Raw genomic sequence first — 27,331 nt, 5'->3', positions numbered from 1 at the left:
AAGAACTAATTAAAGTAAAATGAGGTCATATGGGAGGCTCTAATCCAATCAAATGAGTGTCTTTATAAGAGGAAATCGAGACGCCAGAAGTGCACACACAGAGGAAGTGCCATGTAGACACAGGAAAGAGATGACCTCTACAAACCAAGGGTCTCAGAATGAAATCAGCTCTGCTGACACCTTGATCTTGGACTTCGAGCCTCCAGGACTGTGAGAAAATGAATTTCTGTTGTTCAAGCCTCCTGTCTGTGGTATTTTGTTATGGGAGCACCCTAGCTGACTAACATACTGGCCTACACTCTAGGGGTCTTTCTGCCAACAGCAGTCACTAACAGCCACACCCACAAGAGCAACAGGGACCAGCCCCAGGCTGGATGCAGAATCTGACTTCTCAAGTGCCCTAATGGAGAAGCAGGGCAGGGATCTGGGCAAGGGGCTGGGCGGTGGTGCACAAGGAGAACTTTTTCTGCAGTTCAACTTTTTACCTTCAAAATCCCAGCACATTTTTGTCTTGTTCACTGTTAGCTTGTGCATCTAGAAAAGTGCTTGGCAAATGGTAGCACTTAATGGATATTTGTTGAGTGACTGAATGAAGTTTAGTCTTAAAAAACAATTCCCATCTCCCTTGGTCAACCTCTGAGAAAAGACGATGCCCTGTATCCTGCAGCTTGATAATTCCTGATGCATTTCACTTATTCACTCAAGTTGTATTCATAAAAGCTGTGGGTGTCAAGTGCTGTGTGCTCGAGAGAATGCACACCCTCAACGAGGGAGGCAGAGGGTCAGTGGAAGAGTCTGGAACTGAGTGTCACGACGTCTGTCTGGTTCAGCCTCTTATTAGCTGTGTGATATGGGGGGTCCCTCTACTCTCTGTTCTTAGTTTCTTTTGTGAGTGATACTCAATTGCATCTGACTCTTTGTGATCCCATGGACTGCAGCCCGCCAGGCTCCTCTGTTCATGGAATTCTCCAGGCAAGAATACTAGAGTGGGTTGCCATTTCCTTCTCCAAGTTTTTTCAATAGTAAAATGGAAGTAAGAACTCCAGCCTTGAGTGCTCCTCAGGGCTGTGAGATAAGCAGATGAAATCACTGATGTGACGCAGCTGTGAAAAACTGTAAAGTGCTGTGCACATGGAGCTTGCCCTGTGGCAAGTCTTCAGATCTTCTTGTTCACTGTTGCATCTCTAGTGCTTGGACCATGGCAAACCCTCAAGTATTTGTTGAATTGAAAACATCTCAGGGACATCCTGCTCTATGCGAGAAGTAGGGCAAAGATGATGCTTTGGAGTTCTGTAACACAAGGTCCTTAAAAACCCCATCCCCCAGCCCTGGAGACAAGTAGCAGGCTTTACTTGGTGGCTTCGGGGTCCCACACCACCACGTCGGCATCAGCTCCAGGGATGATGCGGCCCTTTCGGGGATACAGGTTGAGAATCTTGGCTGCGTTGGAACTGGTAACGGCCACAAAACGGTTCTCATCCATCTTTCCTCCAACCTGAAACATGGCCAAAGGGTCAGGTCAACCAAGGTCCTGTGTGTGTGCCTCACACCCCCGTCACCGTTGTGAGCTTTTAGTTGGTCCGAACAATGGTGCTGAGAAGGACAATGCCATGGGCACCATCTCGGATGAGACGATCTGCATGGCTTGGTTCCCACGTGCTCATTTCCTCCTCTCTCCTTCTAGTAACAGTGGTGGGTGGACCCTTCTTCCAAATGGTGGCTTTCTTGGGGCAAATCTACCTCCTGTTTGTAAAACCAGATCTACTCATGTGCTCACTATGGATAAATTGGGAGCTTTCCTACATCCACGAAGGGACATATATTCTGCGCTGGAAAGGCATCTTATTGCCCCACCCACGAGTACACCATGGACATTCTTCAAAGGGGATTCCTAGAACTTCCCTGGTGGTCTAGGTGTTAAGAATCACCTTCCAATGCAGGGGACATGAGTTTGATCCTTGGTTGGGGAACTAAGATTCCACATGCTGCTGAGCAAATAAGTCTGTCCACCCCAACTAAAGAGAAACCTGTGAGTCACAACGAAAGACCCCATGTGCCTCAATTAAGACTCAGCAAAGCCAAATAAATAAATAAATTTTAAAAAGGGATTCCTGAGCTGCCTCAGGGTCTTACCTGAGCTGGTGGCTTAGCCTTGTGTATTTCAAATTTCTTCAGGCTCATCCCCTAAAACTGCATCTAATCTGCGATAGGTCAAGACCAAAGTACTTATTCTTGAGGGGCAGAACAGGTGGTATTCAAATGAAGTCCTAGTCTCTATCTTTACTATTGGATGAAAGATACCAAGATCCTTAAAGAAAGTTCATATCCCCTGGCCCATAAATCCATTTCTAGGAATCTGTCCTCAGGAAACAATTAGAAATGCTGACACACACTCATGAACAAAGAAATTCTGTGTAGTGTTATCAGTAAGTGCAAAAATTCGAAGCAGTTGAAAGTTCCAAACATCAGGGAAGCCATAACTGAATATGGTGCTTCTATGGGAGGAAATCTTGTTTAGTTATTAACAAAGACATTTTTAAAGAACTTTTACTGATATAGGAATACACTGTTATATGAAAAAAAAAAAAAGATAAACCCAGTAATTAAAATAATGTACGCTGTATGCATAGAGCTTGGGAAGAAATATACCAAAATATTAATAATTTCTCAGTATGGAATTATGTTTTTTTTCTAGTACTTTTCTATATTTTCCAAATTGTCATGCTAGGACTTCTTACTTTCCGATCAGGAAAAAAAAAAAGACCTTTTCTGTTTTGTTTTTGAGTGAAACAGGAGCTGTGGTTGACCCAGCCCTACTAAGTGTGAAAATTCTTCTGCTGCCCAGCGCCGGGTGGGGTCCTGGGAACGTACCACGCCTCTCTCCCAGATGACGCTCATGCGGTCCTGAACCCCGGTCACACCATGTGGGATCTTGGTGAAGTCCTCCTTGCCCATAGCTTTCTGCTTCGTGGTGAAAGGCCGGTGATCTGATGCCACAATGTTCAAAGTATCACTGGGTAAAGAGAAGGACATGACCAGTAAGGAGAGGGGAGGCCAGGGTCCCAGAGGGTGAGGACAGTGACAGGGAAAAAGCCTTCGCTTGGGAACCCAGCAAAGCTGGTTTCAGTCTCCACTCTGATATTTCAGAGCTGCATGACCTCTAATGAGTTAATCTGTGAGAACCTCAGTTTATACATCTGCAGAATGGGACTATGTGCTGACCATGGCACAGAATGCCAGGGTCATAGAAGACATCGAGAGTAGTCTTTGGGATGTTGACTTTAAGAGTTAAGAGAATGAACAGAGAAAAATAAACTGAAGAGTTTAAAGTGAGAGGGCGGAGGTAGTTTTACTTCCCCAGAAACATATACCAATTCCCTCTCATCTCCCTGCTCAACCCCCACTAGGCCCTGCTGGCAACAAGTACGTGCTTGGTGAAATACTCAAGTTCTATGTTAAGCTTTGTGGGAAGAGGATGGACAAGATAGAAGAGAAGTCTGGCTTGATGAGCCAGCAATGACATGGCAGTGGGTCATCGCTGCTGCCATCCATGACCATGGTCCTCAGATGGTTGCTGAGGCTGTGGTGGGTGAGCCATGGCCGGGCTCTTGAGGGGCTCCTGAGCCAACTCAGAACTCGGGGCGGAGACTTATGTCGGTGAGAGTTCACATGGTGGCAGACCTTCTGCCTGAGGAGGCAGGTAGATGGCTGGCCCGTGTTCAGAGATCTGTGTAGGCCTCAGAGGTGGTGAGGGGGAGCGGGGAGAGATGCCTCCATTGCCCAGGCCAGGACAGCCTCAGGAGGAAACACCCTAAGAGGGCAGGGAGGGGCCTGGCTGGAACTTGGGGGCCTGGTGGGAGAGGGGACAGCACAGCAGGGACCCTGGAGTCTAGTTTAACTTGTAGGAGTTACCAAGCCTTGTGTATGCATGTGGGCCAACCAAGATGCAATCCTCAGAGGGGAATCTTTGAGCAGAAGGCATTATTTGGCTTGGTGAGGAGGCATATTCTTAAGGCTCTCAGACATTCAGGGTCAGACTGCACACGGCGCTGCCTCCACTGGGGGCCTGGAAGGGCTTTCCCCAAATGACTACTATCCTTGGCAAAATCCACAGTGACATGACTTAGCTCCTCCATGGCAGGGGCTGGCAGCTTCTGGCGCCAAAGATGCTGCTGTGGCCCCCCTGAGAGACTGCAGGAGGGGCTCCTCCACTGAGCAGAGGGTTTGTTTTAGTGTTCCCAGAGACCCACCCCCACCTCCCCCAGATGCACAGAACCTGCCAGCGATGAACAGAATCTTTAGTTTTCACTTTCTCTTGGGCATTCTCCAGACCCCTGGGTGGCGCTCAGCTCAGAAAATGCTCATCAGAGTCAGGGGCTGAGGACCCATGGACCTCATGCTTTAACTGACAAGTCTAACTGAGCCTTTGCCTTTCTTAAAAGGCCCACACACGAGTAAGTGTTCGCTAGGCAGGAGTGAATGAGGGGGACACATTCCAGAAGGGCTTTTGGGGACCCCCAGTGCTGCCAGGAATCTGGGAGTTATGACACACCCATCCCTATTCTTTAAAACATCACTAACTTTTGTTAAGTACTTTAAAAATGTGCTGTCCTATGCTTAGTTGCTCTGGCTCTTTGAGTTGTATCTGACTCTTTGTGACCCGATGGACTGAAGCCTGCCAGGCTCCTTTGCTCATGGGGATTCTCCAGGCAAGAATACTGGAGTGGGTTGCCATGTCCTCCTCCCAGGGGATCTTCCAACCCAGGGATCGAACCCAGGTCTCCCACATTGCAGGTGGATTCTTTACCATCTGAGCCACCAGGGAAGCCCACTTTAAAAAGATTTAAGTTCAAACGAAAGAATCTCTGGTCTCTTTAAGAAGCCAGATTTTAAATAAAGGACAAATCCTGACATCTACAGAGTGTACTTTTTACCCTGATATGCCCGAAAAGATCATATCCTAAAATAGATCATTATAAAGCAGCTCATATTTTCTTATAGAAATACGTTAATTAGTGCGTGGGTTTTCTATCAAGTACTTTGTATAATACCAATTATCACTAAAATGTCATAAAAGCAAAATTATAGTAATCATGAATTCCTATAAATGTTAAAAATGTGCTCCAAATTCTATAAAATTATACAAGTTTACAATATGCACTGATTAAAAAAGGGATTCAAACTATTCTCATAATTATTCACATGAAATTATAATTCTATTTAAATGAATAGAGTTTAGTTGAATAATTTAAATAAATTTGACAAAATGAGCTAGAAATAAAAACTTGAAATTATTCAATTAATAATACTTTTCTTCCTCTGCTTATTTAAATTTGTGTGGGTTTGGGCACTGTAATTTGGGTGGGTTGGGGAATTCATTACCTTTTTGCTCTTTCTGTAAGTTTGCTTGTGAGGTATTTCAAAAGATTCTTTGACCTTGGAACAGAGCCAAACTATTATCATGGGTTCTTGATACTGGTTTGTTTTTGTTGTGTTGATAATAGTGAAGAAGAAGCTGGGTTTTCCCCCAAACAAGCATGTGTAAAAGTAAGAGCTGATCTAGCATTTCTCCCTTTACTCTCTCAAATTGGTTGAAACTCTCAGAGCTGCCACTGCTCAGAATCTTAGCAATTTATGGGACAGACTATAATTACTGCCACTGTGCCACAGCATATCCTACCCCTCCAGGGACCACCGTGGCCCCAGGACCCTACCACCTGCACTCCAGTCATATTTGGAAAGCCCCACAGTGCTCTTTCGGAGAAGGCAATGGCACCCCACTCCAGTACTCTTGCCTGGAAAATCCCATGGACGGAGGAGCCTGGTAGGCTGCAGTCCACGGGGTTGCTAAGAGTCGGACACGACTGAGTGACTTCACTTTCACTTTTCACTTTCATGCATTGGAGAAGGAAATGTCAACCCGGTCCAGTGTTCTTGCCTGGAGAATCCCAGGGACAGCGGAGCCTCGTGGGCTGCCATCTATGGGGTCGCACAGAGTCGAACACAACTGAAGTGACTTAGCAGCAACACAGTGCTCTTTAGGTTGTTAACAGAGCAAGATGTTGAGTGGAAATTTTCCAGCTGTTAGTCAACCAACCAAGACTGAAAACTAAGGACATGGATGAGATAAATGCCCCGTTATCTAACGACAGCCACCCCAACTGGGGCTGGCCACTTCCCTCAACCCCCCCAACCATGATCCTAGCAGAAGTGTATCACCATCCCCACGTCTACAAAAGCAGAAGACAGGGAGGGCAACTGAGGTGTTTGGTTAAATGGAGGGTCCTGTGGTCTTGCCCTTCTTCCTGTTTGCATGAGTTGAATGGTACTTTCCCTCTCCCCCAACTAGTCTACCTCAGAGTCAAGAGGGGACATTTGAAGAGGTTCACCTGCGGAGATCAGAGGCGACAGGAGCAGGCTCCTGCTTGGAAGATGGGCGGGTGGGCCTCCTCTGAATGAGGAGAGCCATGTCATGGGGGTGGGGCAGCCTGTAATCCCATCAGAAGGAGCAGCAAAGCCATGTGAGCTTCCTCTGGCCCAGACTCTGCAGAAGGTGATGGGGCTTATGCTGCCGGCCCAGGTTCTTGTTCACGGGGAAGCTGGGAAGGGGTAGATTAGAGGAGGTAAAGATGGGGACTCCCCTGGTGGTCCAGTGACTAAAACGTTGCATTTCCACAGCAGGGGGCCTGGGTTCCATCCCTGGTCAGGGTACTAGGTCCCACTAAAGATACCACATGCTGCAAGGAAGTTCAAAGATTCCGAGTGCTGCAACTAAGAAACAGCAAAGCCAAAGAAATAATTTTTTATTTTTTGAAAGAAGAAGTCAAGCTGGATTCCATCTCCTGTGTCAGAGGACGGCATGAGAGTGGCTCAAGAAAGCCCTTATCTGGGCTCATACCCTGCACAAGGAGGGCCCCAAAAGCCAGTCAGTTTCTTCCAGAGAAGAAGCAGCATCAGTTAGTACAGGGGTACAGGCTGTGCTTGGGTGTGGAGCAGTGTCCCCCACCCGTTTAATCCTAACCCCCAACAAATTCCCCAAGCTGAGAGTCGGGAGGAGAGGAGACTGACTTTTAAACTGAACTGAACTTTAATAACCAAAAGGGAAGAAAAAGCAATGGTTTTACCATTAACTAAGGGTTATAGGGGACTGGAATGCAAAAGTAGGAAGTCAAGAAACACCTGGAGTAACAGGCAAATTTGGCCTTGGAGCACAGAATGAAGCAGGGCAAAGGCTAATAGAGTTTTGCCAAGAGAACGCACTGATCATAGCAAACACCCTCTTTCAACAACACAGGAGAAGACTCTACACATGGATATCACCAGATGGTCAACACCGAAATCAGACTGATTATATTCTTTGCAGCCAAAGATGGAGAAGCTCTATACAGTTAGCAAAAACAAGACCAGGAGCTGACTGTGGCTCAGATCATGAACTCCTTATTGCCAAATTCAGACTTAAAATGAAGAAAGTAGGGAAAACCACTAGACCATTCAGATATGACCTAAATTAAATCCCTTATGATTATAAAGTGGAAGTGAGAAATAGATTTAAGGGACTAGATCTGATAGATAGCGTGCCTGATAAACTATGGACGGAGGTTCATGACATTGTACAAGAGACAGGGACTAAGACCATTCCCATAGAAAAGAAATGCAAAAAAGCAAAATGGCTGTCTGAGGCGGTCTTACAAATAGTGTGAAAAGAAGAGAAGCAAAAAGCAAAGGAGAAAAGGAAAGATATAAGCATCTGAATGCAGAGTTCCAAAGAATAGCAAGGAGAGATAAGAAAGCCTTCCTCTGAGATCAATGCAAAGAAAGAGAGTAAAACAACAGAATAGGAAAGACAAGAGATCTCTTCAAGAAAATTAAAGATACCAAGGGAACATTTCATGCAAAGATGGGCTTGATAAAGGACAGAAATGGTATGGACCTAACAGAAGCAGAAGATATTAAGAAGAGGTGGCAAGAATACACAGAAGAACTATACAAAAAAGATCTTCACAACCAAGATAATCACGATGGTGTGATCACTCACCTAGAGCCAGATATCTTGGAATGTGAAGTCAAGTGGGCCTTAGAAAGCATCACTACGAACAAAGCTCGTGGAGGTGATGGAATTCCAGTTGAGCTATTTCAAATCCTGAAAGATGATGCTGTGAAAGTGCTGCACTCAATATACCAGCAAATTTGGAAAACTCAGCAGTGGCCACAGGACTGGAAAAGGTCAGTCTTCATCCCAATCCCAAAGAAAGGAAATGCCAAAGAATGCTCAAACTACTGCACAATTGTACTCATCTCACACACTAGTAAAGTCATGCTCAAAATTCTCCAAGCAGACTTCAGCAATATGTGAACTGTGAACTTCCAGATGTTCAAGCAGGTTTTAGAAAAGGCAGAGGAACCAGAGATCAAATTGCCAACATCCGCTGGATCATCGAAAAAGCAAGGGAGTTCCAGAAAAACATCTATTTCTGCTTCATTGACTATGCCAAAGCATAGTGGATCACAACAAACTGGAAAATTCTGAAAGAGATGGGCATACCAGACCACCTGACCTGCCTCTTGAGAAACCTGTATGCAGGTCAGGAAGCAACAGTTAGAACTGGACATGGAACAACAGACTGGTTCCAAATAGGAAAGGGAGTATGTCAAGGTTGTATATTGTCACCCTGCTTATTTAACTTATATGCAGAGTACATCATGAGGAACGCCAGGCTGGAAGAAGCACAAGCTGGAATCAAGACTGCCAGGAGAAATATCAATAATCTCAGATATGCAGATGACACCACTCTTACGGCAGAAAGTGAAGAGGAACTAAAAAGCCTCTTGATGAAAGTGAAAGAGGAGAGTGGAAAAGTTGGCTTCAAGCTCAACATTAAGAAAACTAAGATCATGGCATCTGGTCCCATCACTTCATGGAAAATAGAAGGGGAAACAGTGGAAACAGTGGCTGACTTTATTTTTCTGGGCTCCAAATTCACTGTGGATGCTGATTGCAGCCATGAAATTAAAAGACGCTTACTCCTTGGAAGGAAAGTTATGACCAACCTAGATAGCATATTAAAAAGCAGAGACATTACTTTGCCAATCAAGGTCCGTCTAGTCAAGGATGTGGTTTTTCCCGTGGTCATGTATGGATGTGAGAGTTGGACTGTGAAGAAAGCTGATCGCCGAAGAATTGATGCTTTTGAACTGTGGTGTTGGAGATTCTTGAGAGTCCCTTGGACTGCAAGGAGATCCAACCAGTCCATTCTAAAGGAGATCAGTCCTGGGTGTTCATTGGAAGGACTGAGGCTAAAGCTGAAGCTCCAATACTTTGGCCACATCATTCGAAGAGTTGACTCACTGGAAAAGACTCTCATGCTGGGAAGGACTGGGGGCAGGAGGAGACGGGGATGACAGAGAACGAGATGGCTGGATGGCATCACCGACTCGGTGGACATGAGTTTGAGTGAACTCCGGGAGTTGGTGACGGACAGGGAGGCCTGGCGTGCCGTGATTCATGGGGTTGCAAAGAGTCGGACACGACTGAGCGACTGAACTGAACTGCACTGAACTGGAACCAAACAAAATCTTTCCATGTTTGTGTCCCACCAAAATCAGACTATCCATTGAAGCATATTATCTAGATTCAGATTGAATGGGAAAAGCAGTTTTGGAAAAACAGGAACTGGAGAAAAGAAGGTCTGGAGGAAGAGGGAGAAGATGTGGAAGAAAAAGAAAAAGAGGAAAGAAAGGAGGGAGCAACACAGAAGGGAGGGACCCACAGTGAGAGTAAACCACGTAGGAAACAGTGACGGGGGGAGGTGAAGGGAAAACAGAGCAGGATCCACAAATGTTCTCAGATAAGTCAGAGTCTACATCCTATAGCTCCCCAGTGATCTTCAGGGTATGATAGCAAGGTCCTGTGAAATTCTGAATAGCTACTGTTCACAGGTTTATATACGCTCTTTACTTGTCACCTCAGAAGCTCTCACTTCCAATCAAGTGTTCATAGGAGCATCATGGCATGGCAGGAGCTTTGGGGAAGGTAACAAAAGCAAAACTCATCCTCTGGACACAAGGAAACCAAACTTAGGTCGGGTTCAGGGCCTCTACGACATCACCTTCAGTTCAGTTCAGTCACTCAGTCGTGTCCGACTCTTTGCGACCCCATGAATCACAGCACGCCAGGCCTCCCTGTCCATCACCAACTCCCGGAGTTCACCCAAACTCATGTTCACCAAGTTGGTGATGCCATCCAGCCATCTCATTCTCTGTCGTCCCCTTCTCCTCCCGCCCCCAACCTTTCCCAGCATCAGGGTCTTTTCAAATGAGTCAGCTCTCTGCATCAGGTGGCCAAAGTATTGGAGCTTCAGCTTCAGCATCAGTCCTTCCAATGAACATCCAGGACTGATCTCTTTTAGAATGGACTGGTTGGATCTCCTTGTAGTCCAAGGGACTCTCAAGAGTCTTCTCCAACACCACAGTTCAAAAGCATCAATTCTTCTGCACTCAGCTTTCTTCACAGTCCAACTCTCACATCCATACATGACCACGGGAAAAACCATAGCCTTGACTAGACGGACCTTGGTTGGCAAAGTAATGTTTCTGCTTTTTATGATATCACCTCAAAGGTCTACAAATGCCCAGCATGGCCCGAATTATGACACAAGGCTGCATCATGGTCCAGCTGCGGTGCCTTACTTGGCCAGCAGGCTCATGAGGTAGGTGGATGTGTTGGTGTCCAGTCTCAGGGGAGGCACCGTGACGTAGGCGGCTGCGTGGGACCAGTCCTGGTGGTAGTAGTGTAAGCCTGTGAGCGTGGCGTGTGCAGTGGTGGTCTCAGCCAGCACGACCTTCCCTGAAAGAAGAGGGGGGTCCAACCGTCACCAGGAGGCCAGTGAGCCTGGGGGGGCATCGCTCTGAGTGTCTCACTGGGCAGGGGAAGGAGCTGAAGTCAGAAAGGAAGGGACTAGCCCGAGCTTGGCTGGGCGTTGGAGACCTCAGCTGAGGTCAAGGCCAGAGTGCTCCCGCGTCCCAGGAGACAGAGGTGGAAGGCTGGGTCCACAGCGCAGGTGAGACCCTGGAGGGGGTCTGGCTAGACGAGAGGTAGGAGGCGGGATGCGGAAGGTAGTGTGGTGGGAGGGCTGGAAGGCCCTGATTTACATCCCCAGGTTTGTGACTGTGATCTTTTACACTTGTTATTAGGCTCTCATTGGCACCCCGAGCCGGGCCGGGGGTACAAGCATGGACAAAGCCTTCAGGTGTGGCCAGGTGCTCAGACACACAGGTGTCCCGGGGCTGGTACACTGGGTTCCTGAAGGGCATGTCCAGCTCCGACACTGTCATTTCGCCAAGGACTTCATAGGCATTTCCCCCTGAAATGTCCGCTGGAACTCATCCAGGATTTTATGTTGGTTACCAAGGCAACCACTAGCAAAACCCAAGAGACCAAAAAAACACCAAACCCAAAACCAATTAATGAGTTGATTGAAAAACTTGGAAAATTGTACCAGTCTGAGGAGAGGTGACAGACACTTCTGTAAAGCTGTTATGCATACAAATGTGCAGAGGAAAACACTGATTCTAAGGGACCGACCCCAGGCCTGTGCATGAAGACAGCAGGAAAGAGAAGGGCAGGGCAGGCTCAGCCTGGCCTCAGGAGCCGGGAGGGAAAGTGCATGGAGCTGCTGGGCACCCCTCACACAAGGGCTAACTGCCCAGCCCACCCTACTGACTCACCTTGCATCTTAGCAGCTGCGATAACATCACCGGCTGAGATGCTGGACACGTTGACCAGATAGATGGGACAGTGAGTCTAAACACAGGAAACATGGTGGGAAGGAGAGAGCATCAACCCTGTAACTTAACAAGCATCAAGATGACCAGACCAGATTGGTCCTGGCCCCAGCACTCCCCCCTCATTGCTCAGCACCCTCCTTAGGCTGATGGTCTTCTGCACAGAATGCAGGCTTGGCAGCTGCAGGCTAGGAAAACCCCACAAAACAAGGAGGGGACAGGTGGTGCCCAGCACCAGAGCCCACAAGGGGAACATCTGGGTAAGATGTCAAGTGCTGAACCTCACATTTTCTACCAGCCAACACCAAGACTATTTACAACTTAAAATGAGGGACTTTTAATTTCCTGTTCATGAATGTGAAGACCTAGATATAGTTGTGTATTATGTCCCATATCTAAAATTATGATGCCTGCCATCTGAAGGCTACTTTATCAGCAGAGAGAATGTACCCTACCCTAGAGAAGAAATGTTACATAAGAGGTTCAGTGTTCAGTCTACATCAGACAGGACCAGTCTTGCAAATGGAAACCTGGATTATAACACTGATTATCTTTTCCTCTACTGAACTGTGCAACCACGGTCCACGGTTTCACTTCTCTGGGAATATGTTTGAGCTAAAAAAATGAGGAATTGCCCTTTTGTTGTTCAGATCTTTCCTTACTCTGGGGTAAGTTTCCATCAGGAAGTAATTGCTAGAATAATTGTTGTTATAATAGTAAAATGATGTCCTTGTCCAGCTTCTAGACTTATAAAGGGCTAATGGAAAACTTTCCCCAAATGCTATTCTAGTGCCTTCTTTTCTTATCAAATTAGGAGGATAGAGAATTTAGGAACTGGCCTGACATTTGATGTGCTTGGTACAAATTTCCTGACTAATTCTGAGACCAACTGGACCTCTGACCTCTGTGTACCCCTGGTGTCCCTAACACCACACCCTTCACCCTCTGCTCACAGTTTTCAAGGTAGCCCAGGTCTTTCCAGAGGAGAAGTTCTCAAGTGTTAGTGCCAATTAAAATCATTAGCGGGCTTGTTAAAACACAGATTGCTGGGCGTCACCCCGTTTCTGATTCAGTGGGTCTGGACAAGCCTGAGCATTTGCGTTTCTGGGTTCCTATTTCTAACAAACAATGTGGATGCAGCTAGTCCAGAGACTGCACTTAGAAAACTAGTGTTTTAGAGAAGGTAGTTTGGATTATCTGAGCAAAGGGAACCCTCTAATGACAGTTCAGGAGGGGAAATGACCTTGATACAGTGTTCTGCTTTGTATAAAGTGCTTTTCCTTCCATGACTCCTTTGATGCTCACAACCATCCTGTAAGGAGTGGGTGATAACATCACTTCAATGAAACAGTCTGTTGGAATGGTTGATTGGCATGTGACCGGAAGCTTGTCTTTGGTCAAGGCCCCATGTCTCTTGCTGGTTCCCACCACCACACTGCATCAGTGCCCCCTTACCCTGAACTGTACCAAGAAAAAAAGTCACAAATGGCTGAGAGCTAGAGGTCTGAATTGTGAATCTCTAAGTAAACATCTTTGTTCCTCTAGAAGAAACAGATTTCAGTTGCCATGAAGCTCTGTGGTCCCCACCTTGCCTTGCCTCCCTTGGGATTTGTTACCACTTGAGCAATGAACCAGGTATCAGTAAGCTCAGTGGGGTGGAACAGAGAGCCAGTGGCAAGGAGTGCTCCTGTCATGGCTGTGGGAATAACAACGTTCATTCAGCAAACAATGTCCATTTGGGGTCCTGTGAGCCAGACCTGGTGCTAGCGCCCAGAGCAGATTTGGACTCCACTGTCCAGGCTGGTTTCTGACCCCAGAGTTGAGAATGGGCTGAGAGTGAGCTGGAGTCTACTTACTCTGTTTGCAATGGTGATAACTCGGTGAGTGGCTTCTGCTTCCAGCTGTTAGGAACAGAGGACAGGAAGAAAACAAACTTCATCATCTCCCCAAGTAAGCTTACCTCTGCCTGATACCCCACCCTGTATAAAGTGCTGGAATGTCGACTCAGAGCTGGAGGGGCCAACTGCACCCACGGGCACTGGCCTGGGAGGAAACCCTGAGCAGGGGCACCAAGTTCCAGCCACCTCTGTTCACCTCGAGAGCATCCCAGGACTTAGTGTTCCAGGCGTGTCTTTGCTGGATGCTGCTCAGGGCTTAATTCAAAGGCAACAAAACAAGGGCAAACAAAAACACCTCCCCTGGTTTCTGGTGCCTTCTCTTCACAGCCATCTCAGAACTGTAGCAAAGGAGCAACACTGATTGATTTCAAGCTGGAAATTAGCCTAGATCAGGATTTCTGAACCTTGACACAATTGACATTTTGGGTGAGATAATTCTTTGTGGTGGAGGCTGAATGGACATTATGGGCTCTTCAGTAGCAGCCCCTACCGCTACCTACTAGATGCCAGTAACATCCTCCCCCTGAGTTGGGATAACCCAAAATATCTGAAGCTCCAATACTTTGGCCATCTGATGCAAAGAGCCAACTCACTGGAAAAGACCCTGATGCTGGGAAAGAGTGAAGGCAGGAGAAGAAGGGAACGACAGAGGTCGAGATGGTTGGATGGCATCACTGACTCAATGGACATGAGTTTGAGCAAGCTCTGGGAGATGGTGTAGGACAGGGAAGTGTGACATGCTGCAGTCCATGGGGTCGCAAAGAGTCGGACATGACTGAGTGACTGAACAACAAGATATCTCTCAGTTCAGTTCAGTTCAGTCGCTCAGTCGTGTCAGACTCTTTGTGACCCCACGAGTCGCAGCACGCCAGGCCTCCCTGTCCATCACCAACTCCCGGAGTTCACTCAAACTCATGTCCATCAAGCCGGTGATGCCATCCAGTCATCTCATCCTCTGTCGTCCCCTTCTCCTTCCGCCCCCAATCCCTCCCAGCATCAGGGTCTTTTCCAATGAGTCAACTCTTTGCATGAGCTGGCCAAAGTACTGGAGTTTCAGCTTTAGCATCAGTCCTTCCAATGCACACCCAGGACTGATCTCCTTTAGAATGGACTGGTTGGATCTCCTTGAAGTCCAAGGGGTTCTCAAGAGTCTTCTTCAGCACCACAGTTCAAAAGCATCAATTTTTCGTCGCTCAGCTATCTTCACAGTCCAACTCTCATATCCATACATGACCACTGGAAAAATCATAGCCTTGACTAGACGGACATTTGTTGGCAAAGTAATGTCTCTGCTTTTTAATATGCTGTCTAGGTTGGTCATAACTTTCCCTTCCAAGGAGTGTTTTTTAATGTCATGGCTATAATCACCATCTGCAGTGATTTTGGAGCCCCCAAAAATAAAGTCTGACACTGTTTCCACTGTTTCCCCATCTATTTCCCATGAAGTGATGGGACCAGATGCCATGATCTTAGTTTTCTGAATGTTGAGCTAGAAGCCAACTTTTTCACTCTCCTCTTTCACTTTCATCAAGAAGCTTTTTAGTTCCTCTTTACTTTCTGCCATAAGGGTGGTGTCATCTGCATATCTGAGGTTATTGATATTTCTCCCGGCAATCTTGATTCCAGCTTGTGCTTCTTCCAGACATCACCAAATGTCCCTAGGGAGCAAAAATCTCTCCAGATGCTCCCTTTTAATCAGTAGATGATGATGGTGGTAATTCTTGCTTTTACTTCCAAGGCACACGGTCAGTGCCTTGCTCCTCTCCTGGTAGAACTCCACAAAGTGCAATCCTGTGCCCATCACCCACCCACCCCTGTTCTCACAGGCACTCTCAGTGCATTGTCTTTATTGAAGTTGGTGTGTCTTTCTCTGCCAACTCTGAGGTGCCCAGATTGGAGCTACATTCAAGGGCTCTGACAGACAGGGACAGACCCAGGGCAGGAGTAAGGCTTATATAGGGCTGACCCAGTATAAGCTTAGTTCCTGTCAGATGGTAGAACCATCACATCCTGTCTCCAGCTTTTCATCCCTCAAGGCTTCCCCATCAATCCTTCATGGGCATCCAACCACCACTCTGCATTTAAGGCTTTGAAGAAACAGAAAATAGCCTTCTCTTCACCAGTGGTGGGGGATATCTGAACAGGGCCATAGGGCAAGAATGCATTATTTATCTAATGTGATCCTCCAGAGTCAAATTCTTCAGAAAATGGGAACTGGAAGGCATTTGTGTCAACATCCTGCAAAACCATGCAAGGGTAAAATCAGAGGGCAGAGGAAGGGCAGGCCTCAGTCACCATTCTCAGTGATGAATAGGAAAAGAGGGAGAGAACACACACATGTGCCTCTTGTTTCTAGTGGAAACAGTCCAGAGTTTTCCTCAGACACTCAAAGGGATCTCAGCCCCCAAATGCTGATTCACTGGCTTACAGCCTGGAGTTTCTTCTAGCATCTGAAGGCTCTTTCAGTCTGTCTTTTCTCTCCCAATTTAATTTTGGCCACTGCAACCCCTGGCATGCTCACATGGCCTCACTCAGACCTTTGAAATCAGAACCCAACCCAGGTGGGTCTGTTTCGCCACAGTGGTCTTCTCCAAGGAAGTTCAAGGCCTGGGGCAGCTGTAGCATAGCAGCAGTGTAGGAATAGTATTAGTTGCACACTTCTATCCAACTCTTGGCGACCCCATGGACTGTAGCCTGGTAGGCTCCTCTGTCCATGGAATTCTCCAGGCAAGAATACTGGAGTGAATTGCCATTCCCTTCTCCAGGGGATCTTCCCGACCCAGGGATCGAACCCAGGTCTCCCACACTGCAGGCAGATTCTTTACCATCTGAGCCACCAGTGAAGTCCCAACTGAAGCATGGAGGAGGCTCCTCCTTGGGAAGCTTCCAGATGGGAACTTCACCCATGGAGAAAGCAGTACCATACAACCTGTATTCACTGATGTCTTGTGCATCCTAAAGATTCTATGAATCTATAGGAAGGATGTTGACAAAGAACACAGACGTCTTTCTCACCTCCTCTGGACGGCTGATCTCAATGCCTTCTGGGCCTGTGATACCCAAATCTAGTGCTTCCTTTGCTCCCTGAATAATAGCAAAAGAGAGAAAATAGAATCAGAGAGATACAAAAAACATAACCCAAGGGACTATAAAACATGCTCAGCCCAGCCCATGTCAATAGGCTTGCTGCTTTTCTCACTTCTGTAATACTCATCTTCTAAAAAGGGCAGGATTAATGCAGGGCTCCCCTGAGACTCACTTCATAATGATTGAAAATATTTTTTTCCTCTTAGAAATACAGTTCAGTCACCAGCCAGCAGGCCTGGGACACTAAAGACAAGCACTCTTTATTGATCTGAAAAATCAGAATTTCTGAACTGGAAATCTAGTTAAATCTCCAGCTTCTAGAAATGCCCAGGTTAGCCTTCACCCCAAGTGTCCTACTTAAGATCCAGGAGTAAAATGGGGCTTGTCTGTCTTAGTCCCAGTGAGAAGATCTCTCTAATACCTCTGCTCCTCTGAGGAAGTCCAGGAAAGTGGAAGGCTGACTCTTATTTATTCTGTATGTCACATCTCATTAAAAATATTTCTTAGAGATGCTCCACATTCCTTTGTGGTAACCAAATTTAAATAGCATATTAGAATGAAGACATCATCATTCAAGACTTAAAAACCTTTTTGAACTACAAAGGAAGATTTTTTTTTTTTATAGATGCTAGAAAAGTTTGGATTTTTGGGCAAAGATCTGTCATCTGGGGTGTTAACATCTCACACTTTCTTTTAGAATTTGTTTTGTCTGAACTCTGTAGGATGGGTCACGGGTGGTCAGGAATTCCCCTGAAAATTGGTGCCCCACCCCCTCTCGCCCAATATTCTCTACTGCCTTGCCTCAGCCACGAGCTCCCCATTTTCAGCATGGACTCGGGGGATGGCTCCAATATCCTTGCAAGCGTGAAACACTTGGTACAGCTCGCTGTCCCGAAGCATATACAAGTCCTTGTAGGTCATGAACATCTGAAACGAATTGACTCCCTTCTCCCTCACCAGGGTCTCCATTTCCACTTTCACCTGGAGAGCAAAATGCAAAGGCAAAGTAGCGTGAGTGCAGATTATCAAGAGGTTGGCTGGTGGATGCTGGCCCAGCGTGGAGGAGAGGTAGCTCAGTGGATGGAGTTGCCACATGGCCACCCGTAACCTCATAGTATGTCATTCTCATCCCACTCCACAGGCTGCTGTGAGGTCACGTGAGCAAATGGACGCGGAAGTGCTTTGAAAATTGTCCAGCATGCTACAAATATAGAAACGCTATCTGGGCATGTTTCTCGTATCACATAAGCTTGTCTATGCTTCTGTCTCCAAATCAGCCTTGTTGGTAAATGCGCTAATAACTTTCATACCTTGGTCAGTTCCCTCCGTCTCCATAATGGAAGGGGTGTTACTAATACTAAAAATCCAGAGACCTAGGGGAAAAATATAATTTAGGGACAAAGCCAAACATGAAATAAAGCTATGGAAAAAAGGAGATTGATCCCAATACCATTTATACTAGGGAAAAAAATGGAAGAAACATTGGTCTGACAATAGGTAAATAAATTGTGATTCATCTATTTGACAGAACACTAGGTGGCCATGGCATTGATGGTCATGAAGACCATGCAGCCAAATGGAAAATGATCATACTTAAAGCAAAAGCAGAGACATTACTTTGCCAACTAAAGTCCATCTAGTCAAGGCTATGGCTTTTCCAGTGGTCATGTATGGATGTGAGAGTTGGACTGTGAAGAAAGCTGATTGCCGAAGAATTGATGCTTTTGAACTGTGGTATTGGAGAAGACACTTGAGAGTCCCTTGGACCACAAGGAGATCCAACCAGTCCATCCTAAAGGTAATCAGTCCTGGGTGTTCATTGGAAGGACTGATGCTAAAGCTGAAGCTCCGGTACTTTGGCCACCTCATGTGAAGAGTTGACTCACTGGAAAAGACTCTGATGCTGGGAGGGATTGGGGGCAGGAGGAGAAGGGGACGACAGAGAATGAGATGGCTGGATGGCATCACCGACTCGATGGACATGAGTTTGAGTGAACTCCGGGAGTTGGTGATGGACAGGGAGGCCTGGCGTGCTGTGATTCATGGGGTCGCAAAGAGTTGGACATGACTGAGCGACTGAACTGAACTGAACTGAAAGCGCAAGAGTTACTATGTAAAAAGCAGGTATGAAAAAAGACCAGAAAGACATGAGCTAGAATAGCAATAGTCATTGTATTGGGGGTGACTGGATTATGAGCTTCCTTTCTTTTCTATTTTTAAAATCTGTAATTAGAAAGTAATTTTGATTAGCATAGAAAATAATTTAATATTCTAGATACATGAAAATCCCCACAATCTCTGGGGACTTAGGGATGACTAGCTTGGCCTCAATGTTGAAGATCTGAGTGGATCCTTGATTCCAGTCCCTTGCTGGGGGAGGGAAGGGAGAGAGGCTCAGGGTAGGAGGGATCACCCACCCAGGAGGGTGTCCAAACTGCACAAAACCTCCATCTAAGATAAGGGATGGCTGACATTCAGTATAGATGGCATCTTCTGCCCGGTACCAGGAGGGGAGTCTTCATGTGGGAGGTGGGTGGCTCTGCGGCCTTTCATGAGCACCCTTTTGGAAGTAATGGGCGAGACTGGGTGAATCTCACGATCAAGGCTTGTACTTGAGGGCAGAAGTGCAGTCAGGCTTTTAGTTACCAGCTCAGAAGGGAGTCAGGCTCTTTAGGTCAGGGTCCCCAGCTGGAGAACTTTGTAAAATCTCTTAATGCTTGTTTATTTTTAAGATTCCAGGGCACCCACTCAAGTACTGGCACATGGTGATTAATGAACACTTGATGAAAGAATGAATATTCGGGCTGCTTCCCCAGGGGCAATAAGCAGTAAAAACTCCAGAAGTGAAGCAAAATCTAAACGCCTGTGAATCTGTTTTCAGGAAGAATAAGGAAGTGGGAAACCAAGGAGCGGGGCTTGGACTCTGGCCCTGGGGCCTGGGCAACGGGAGGCCAGGATAGCCAGGGGCACAGAGGCTGAACTGGGCAGGGCCCAGTGGGAGGTGGCCTCAAGGAGCTTAGAGCAGGAGCTGGGGCCCAGCAGGAAAGAAGCACCCATTCTTTCTAAGTAAGATGGTAAGATCCATTCTTACCAGGCGGCACTGAGCCAGGACAGGACCCTCTGTTCTGAGATCTTAGTGCTGTTACTTCCGGCACAAAATGATTCGACCTTGGGGGCTGACCCCGCTACTCAGCAGCAACCCCTTCGGTGTCAGCGGTACCTAATGTAAAGTGTCAGGACGCGCTGACAGCCTGGTGGTCAGAGCAAGCAGCCGGTGCTCCCTGTTTATGTGCTGGAAAACTGGCTCTTTAAATTAAGCAAGCAGCCCCTGCTCCATAGAATCTTAAGTGCTTTCCTTTTGGCATTTGGGGGAGTTAGGATGGTGATGGGAGGGGCATTTCTCACTGTTAGGAAAGCATCACCCACAGCTGGCTCCCACCAAATGGCCCCTCCGCCAACAGGAGCACTGGTTCTCCTTTTGGGGTTCCACCCAGCACTGTTACCTTGGGAGCCCACCAGGTGATCCCCACGTGGAGGGCATAGTCACAGCAAACTTTGGGGTCGGCCAGACCCCGGCACTTCTCGTAGGCTTCCACAAGGGAGGTCTCCTTGTCAGGCAGGACATGGCCGATGATCATGGTGGTGCCTCCAACGAGTGCCGCCTGAGGGAGACGGGAAAAGCCATCTGGTTACATCTCTACCCACATCTGAGTCTCTGCATGGGGAGACACTGGGTGCTCAGGTAGACATTCAGGACAACCACTGACTCTCCCACACAGGAGGCAGGGAAGCCCAAGTGCAGCAGTGTTCGGGAAACTTCGAGGAGCTGGAGTTCCTGTGTTAAACACAAGGAGCCAGTGTATAACCTTCATCATTACTGTGGATGCAGCACACAAACCTGCTTCTTCCTTGTCTTGGGTTGTGGCTTGGTGCTTTGGAAAAACCACTTAGTGTGTTTCCTCAGCCTCTATTTCCCAATGAGACGATTCCCCCCAAATGATTTCTGACCAACTTGAATATATGAGTGAAGTGAAGTGAAAGTTGCTCAGTTGTGTCCGACTCTTTGCAACCCCATGGACTATACTGTCCATGGAATTCTCCAGGCCAGAATACTGGAGTGGGTAGTCTTTCCCTTCTCCAGGGGATCCTCCCAACCCAGTGATCGAACCCAGGTCTCCTGCATTGTCGGTGGATTCTTTACCAGGTAAGCCACAAAGGAAGCCCTGAATATATAGATGAGGTAATTTTATAATATTATTTACAACATTATCTAGTTACAGATACACATGTAAACCATAATGAAGTTACAATATTATTTTAGTTACAGATATATATGTAAGCCATAATGAATAAAATATTAACTTGAATATATTTTCTTTTATTCTCTCACATTTCATTAAGCAAGTCTGGTCAAAGTTTTTATAGACATTTTCAAATCGTTATCTTTGTTTTCAGTTTTTCCACGAACATTAACTTTATTTCCATTTGACTTGTTTGAGATAGAATTTTAGGTCCCTGTCTGATTTATCAGTGAAAAATTACCCAGGGTTTGATCCCTGGGTCGGAAAGATCCCCTGGAGAAGGGAATGGTAATCCACTCCAGTATTCTTGCCTTGAGAATCCCACGGACAGAGGAACCTGGCAGGCTACAGCCCATGGGGTGGCAAAGAGTTGGACATGACTGAGCAACTAACATTATCCCTATCATTTAAAAAATATTTTGATGCAGAGTCTTTACCTCATTGGATGGCTGTGAAAGTCAAGAGAAGCATCACTTTGTAAAGTTTTGTCCTAATATGTGTGTGTAATTATTCAGAATTTAGTTGTTTATCTCTGTTTTCTGTATGGGAGGAAATCAGTACAATGAAACTGTCTTGATGATTCCATGCTTCTCTATTTAGTTAAATCCTTCATCACAAATCAGAAATATTGCTGGGGAATAAGGAACTGAAAAAAATTAGTTCAGTGGCCAACAAACAATTAAAATGAAAGCTCTTGCAACACTGATTTTCCATGTTGACTCTGGCTGGGTGGGTGAGACTTGTCGCCCTGTTGTCTTGGGAGATGCAGGGGCCTGACTTATTTCATAACTTGAAGTAACCAACAGAGGGTGCTAGTTCTTCAGTTCACATGTAGGACCCGTGATGTGGGAGGCAGAGAGATGAAGGAAGGGGAAGAGCACCAGATTGTAGCTTTACTAGCTGGCTTCTATTTCGGATTTGGCTGGACGGTGCCAGGCTGATTCACCCTCATAGCAGGTGGTTGTAGTCTATTTTGTCCTGAAATGCATTTCTTGCTTTTATGTGTGGACACGGGGGTGTCTGGTATATTGGGATTTTACACACTAAATTGTTTTACTTCTTCTGGGGTTCTAGATTGTTTTCCTTTGCACTCCCTCGTCCATCTGTGGCCTTGCGTCAAAAAGAAGGGAACTTGGAAACAGCCCAGTGGAATAAGAGAGCCAAGACAGTTCTTAATATCTGTGGGTTTCTAAGAGTAGAAAAGATCTACCTGCTGAATCTCTAGGTTGGCTCAGATCAAGCTAACAAACTGTTACATAGAATATATTCCAGGCACCTACTCTAACAGATACATCTTCATAATGACTGAGAAGGCCAGGCTTGAGTTTGCAATTCTCAGAGTCCTTGCAGTTCTGAGATACACTGCAGGAGATGGTGGCCTCAAGCCTCTGTGTCTGCCTCCAGCTAACACCCCCCCAACCCTGAATCCATCCTGCAGCTACAGATCTAAGCTCTGCTCACCCATGCAAGATGCTGCCCTGGGGCTTGGTGTGCACACAGCAGGGGTCTGGCCCCCAAGCAGACAGATACAGGCTAATATAGGCCCTGGCAGTGCTGAGACCCTTTGTCAGTGGATTCCATGGCCCCAGAGTATAGTCCAGGATTTTAGGACAGTGGGCTCTGGGCAGACGTAGGGAGGTCACCTGGAGTCCAGAGCTCATGGCAGAGACTCCTCTTGCCTGGGTCCAAGGGTAGTAACTGAAAAGTGTTCTGGAAGGAGTCAGAAGCACCCAACAGTGGTCCTGACCATCACGTTTACTGGTTGTAATCCTGTGTGTCTACTCTGCTCTGCACCTTACCTCTGGGAGCTCAGAGAAGGTCAGGTGGCAATGGATGTGAGAGCATCTATCAGCTGCAAAGGGCACATAAATAGCTGGAATAGTCATTACTGCTGTTACCCCAGGCCTCAAAGCAAGTTTAACGGGAGTAAACATTCCTCCAGCTGCAGGTTTGGAGCCCACAGCAGATGCTGGATGCACGAGCTCTGGTTTCCTCCCAGGCAAGATACACACAGAGCTGGCTTCTAAAATATGCACAGCTCCCACCCACGGGATGAATGCCGACAAGCTCAGTCTTCACGGGAATGTGGTATCACAGATGTGACAGACCTTTTTACTGTCATCCCACACAAAACAGCCTTATAGAAATCAACAGCAGAGCGTGACCCAATCCTGTTCCGAAGGCTTTCAGAAGGATGATGTTTACGATAATCAAAAGGAAATGTGACTGTGTGACTGCTGAATGTTCAGAACTGTGTTCATGCAAGAAAAGGAAGCTGTGAAAGATCTTTAGAATTCGGTAGAAATGATGTTCATGGAGGCTAAGTCTCAACAGGGAACAAGGGTGATGCTATAATGAGTGAAAAAGGCAGCATTCAATATGTGTACCCAAGATGCTTTAGAAGTGTGTTTAAATACACACACACCCACACAAAGAAACAAAATGGAAGGAAATATACCAACACATTAACAATGACTGTTTTTGGATGATGAGATTCTGAGTAATTTTTTTTTTCTAATTTTCTGAAATTTTTTTTTTAGACTATATTAGTTTCATAATATACATAAAAATAAATTTGAGGGAAACTAGTATGGATGCGAGAGTTGGACTGTGAAGAAAGCTGATCACCGAAGAATTGATGCTTTTGAACTGTGGTGCTGGAGAAGACTCTTGAGAGTCCCTTGGACTGCAAGGAGATCCAACCAGTCCATTCTAAAGGAGATCAATCCTGGGTGTTCATTGGAAGGACTGATGCTAAAGCTGAAACTCCAATACTTTGGCCACCTCATGCGACGAGTTGACTCACTGGAAAAGACTCTGATGCTGGGAAGGATTGGGGGCAGGAGGAGAAGGGGATGACAGAGAATGAGATGGCTGGATGGCATCACCGACTCGATGGACATGAGTTTGAGTGAACTCCGGGAGTTGGTGATGGACAGGGAGTCCTGGCGTGCTGTGATTCATGGGGTCGCAAAGAGTCGGACACGACTGAGCGACTGAACTGAACTGAACTGAACTGAAAGCTATTTAAAATTTAGTCAGCTATGTTTATGTGCTTAAAATACTTTCTTTTAAAGTTATGAAACATTTCAACCATACAGTAAAAGTACAGAACATAATACAACACATAACCATGAATCCATTACTCAGATTTAACAGATGTTAACTTTGTACTGTATTTACCTTACACATTTTTTAATTAAAAAAAGAAAGAAAATATTTTCAGTATAATAGGAGCTCTTCATCTTATTTCCATCCCTCATCCCCGAGGTTGATATAAACTTCTCTCATCCATGTTTTATGCTTTCGCTATATTTGCTTTGCAAATTAAAAAAAGGTACACAAATGGTTTTATAAATTCCATGTTCTTTTGCAACTTGCTTTTTTAATTTGATATCTTTAAGATTCATTTAAGTACAGATATTTCATTTACTTTAATTAATTCACTGTATGAACACTCCTCCAGGCACGTATTCATTTCTGAGTTCAAGGACATTGTTATGCATGGTCCTGGAGCATCCTCACCCACACCGAGGCAGTCCCCGCATTCAGGGTATACGCTGCCAGGAAGTGGAACTGTTGCTTCCCAACACGTGAGCATCTCCAATCAGACTCGACCATGGAACAGCTAACTCAGCAGGGCCCCCTGGAACCTGGTGGCTGACCAGAATGGCCCACTTATCAACCCAAGCCCTTATTTTTTTCTTTTTTTGACATAAACTACTTTCCAGCCAAGCATTCCCCACTGTGCATGTGGCATTCCTTTCTATTGTGAATGTAGACCTGACATCTCTCACTACTGAGTTAACATGGACTTCAGGATCATTTGTTTAACCAGCAGACAGAGCATCATTACATCCATTTGGCAGGATATGAAACAGAATTTTACTACTTCAAAGGCTTGCCATTATTTTGTTTTTGATATTGATGACATACTGCTGGGTAAATCTGGATTGATCTGATGCCCAGTCATGTCACTTCCACTTGCCCCCTGAGGAAAACCAGTCTACGTAATAGTGATCCGTTTTATGACACAGTTTCCAGGCATGCACTTGGCAGGAACTCATAACTGAACTCAACCTAAACCTGTTGTTATAAATGTCATCTTTATGCTTCAGAAGTTATAGACCACTGTGGGCACTCGGGGGTCTTTGTACTGACCATGGACCTGCTCAGCAAGTTGAAAAGAAATTTCATATGTAATTTATTTGCTGATATCACAGAGTTGGAAAGAATAGTGCCTTGGCCTTTAAGGATTTTGTCAGGACAGATCTGGAGGGTCTGTAGCATCTCCTACGTTGCTACGGGTGTAATCACACATTGCTGAGTTCCCAGTAACAATGATTTTCTTTTTTTTCTCTACCCCTCCACTGCGCACCTCAAAGGAAAAAGTTTGATTCTCTAACTCCAAGGCCAAGAACCAACAGGTCAAGACACAAACTTGGTACCCTGATGTTGAGAAGGCACTTGGGCCTGAACTTATCTGTGGGGTTTTTCATTAGGAATGAGGTAAGGACTTCCTGGAACGTATTTTCATACTGATGCGCAGAAAAGGGGAGTATGTCTGGGGGAGGTTATTGGAATCAGAAGAGCTAGATCTGCTACTATCTAGATGTACAGATTAAGGGCAACTCAAATTTCATAGAGGGAACAATCCTGTACTGAGAATCAAATAACAATTTTTTTTTTTTTTGGCTGCATGGTCTTACTTTCCCCAAGACATGTGGGATCTTAGCTTTCTGACCACAGATCAGACTTGTATCCCCTGTATTGCTAGGCGGATTCTCAACCACTGGACCACCAGGGATGTCCCTCAAATAACAAGTGTTTGTATGTGCTTTGTAAACTAAGTCCAATGCAAACACTTTAACATTTCTTAACATGACTGAGAAAGTCATCACTTGTTCAAATGGATCTGTTTCTCTTGGAATTGCTGAACTGTTTCCTTTTCTTTTCACATTGAAATTATCTTCCATCTTTTACTCATATTTGCTTGAAGTACAGAGAAAAGAAATAACCAGCTCAGTGGTTTCTCCCTTGTGCTGAATAACTTGCTTCATCTTCAGATATCTGTTGGCTGCTTGTACAGGCCCTCTGGAAAGCCAGCTCTTAAGCAGCAGCACTCCTTGGGATTCAAGAGACACTTGAAAAGAAGGACTGAGCATTTTGTCAAATGAGATGATGTATGATGGTAACTAGAACCACGCCTGGCACTCAGTAAACACCTTTCTCATCCTGAAACATATACCCACCAGCCAAAGTCAGCTCCATGGGTATATGGCTTGTGCAGTCCCACAGTGCCCTGCATTTAGAAGGGCTCTCTCATGGTTTAATCCCTGCTGTCATCTTGAAATTCTCAATAATTTTTGAATGAGGAGTCCCACATTTTTATCAGCTACACTGACCTGATCTAGGGAGATCATGCTTTTAACAAGTTTATATTGGCTTTACTGTCAGTTCATCCAGCTCATGTTGAGGGCTCAGGACCATGACTCTTTCTGCTATAATTCGCTGCCAGGCCACTGGAATGCTGACCACTGCTCCATCCTCTTTTTTTTTAAAATTTATTTTTATATTTTTTGGTTGCACCCTATTCCCCAACCAGAGATCGAACCCGTGTGCTTTACAGTGGAAGCACAGAGTCTTAACCACTGGACCACTAGGGAAGTCCCCTTCTGTCTTCTTTTAGAGTCTCCCCAACACTTTTTATCAAATGCTCCTTTTCTCTGAAAAATAAATAAGACAACACAAACCCTCCCCTGAAACACCTTTGCTCCCAGATACCAAGGAATGCATGATTGTTCCTTGGGGCCACCCACTGTTCCTCCGGCTGTACATAGCTCCCAGGTCTTTTATTGACCTGTTGAGTACATTCTGCAGCTGACTGGTTTTCTCTAAATTGCACATTTATAATGAATTGCACTTCTAAACTTCCTTTTACTTTTTACTCCTACCTTCTGGGTCCCAGCCTCTATTGCCTCACCCAGGGCACAGTCCCACTTCCTGACCTTGCTGTGCTCTCACAGCATTACCATATCTAAAACTCACCCTTCATTCTTCGAATTTTCAGCAGAGAAGACAGGCAACATTCAACCTGCGATATACTTTGGGAAAAGAACATTTTCCCACACGTAATCTGCCTGCCATTTAAAAGCACATTAATGCTATATTAAGAGGTAAAATGGTAGAGTGACAAGAGCCAGACAGATCTAGGTTTATATCTTAGCTCCATCACTTATGGTTATAAAACCTTGGGCACGTTAT

At 45.8% G+C, this 27,331-nt stretch overlaps 1 protein-coding gene across 1 annotated transcript in view; it reads right to left on the bottom strand.

Annotated features, from left to right (window-relative positions):
• DPYSL5 (dihydropyrimidinase like 5) overlaps positions 1-27,331 on the bottom strand; it is a 98,060-nt gene that overhangs the window by 11,913 nt on the left and 58,816 nt on the right. The window contains exons 3-10 of the mRNA XM_055399107.2: positions 20,270-20,428; positions 17,568-17,747; positions 16,695-16,763; positions 13,638-13,682; positions 11,725-11,800; positions 10,687-10,843; positions 2,872-3,013; positions 1,353-1,495 (exon numbers count right to left, since the gene is read on the bottom strand). Of these exons, the coding sequence (XP_055255082.2) occupies positions 1,353-1,495; positions 2,872-3,013; positions 10,687-10,843; positions 11,725-11,800; positions 13,638-13,682; positions 16,695-16,763; positions 17,568-17,747; positions 20,270-20,428 (971 nt within the window). The remainder of the gene's footprint in view (positions 1-1,352; positions 1,496-2,871; positions 3,014-10,686; positions 10,844-11,724; positions 11,801-13,637; positions 13,683-16,694; positions 16,764-17,567; positions 17,748-20,269; positions 20,429-27,331) is intronic.

Source organism: Moschus berezovskii, chromosome 11, assembly GCF_049115385.1.
Source record: "Moschus berezovskii isolate FMDL1 chromosome 11, NW_MosBer_1.0, whole genome shotgun sequence".
Taxonomy (NCBI): Eukaryota; Metazoa; Chordata; class Mammalia; order Artiodactyla; family Moschidae; genus Moschus; species Moschus berezovskii.
The sequence above is the reverse complement of the archived record's forward strand: the minus strand, read 5'-3'. Positions and strand labels throughout refer to the sequence as shown.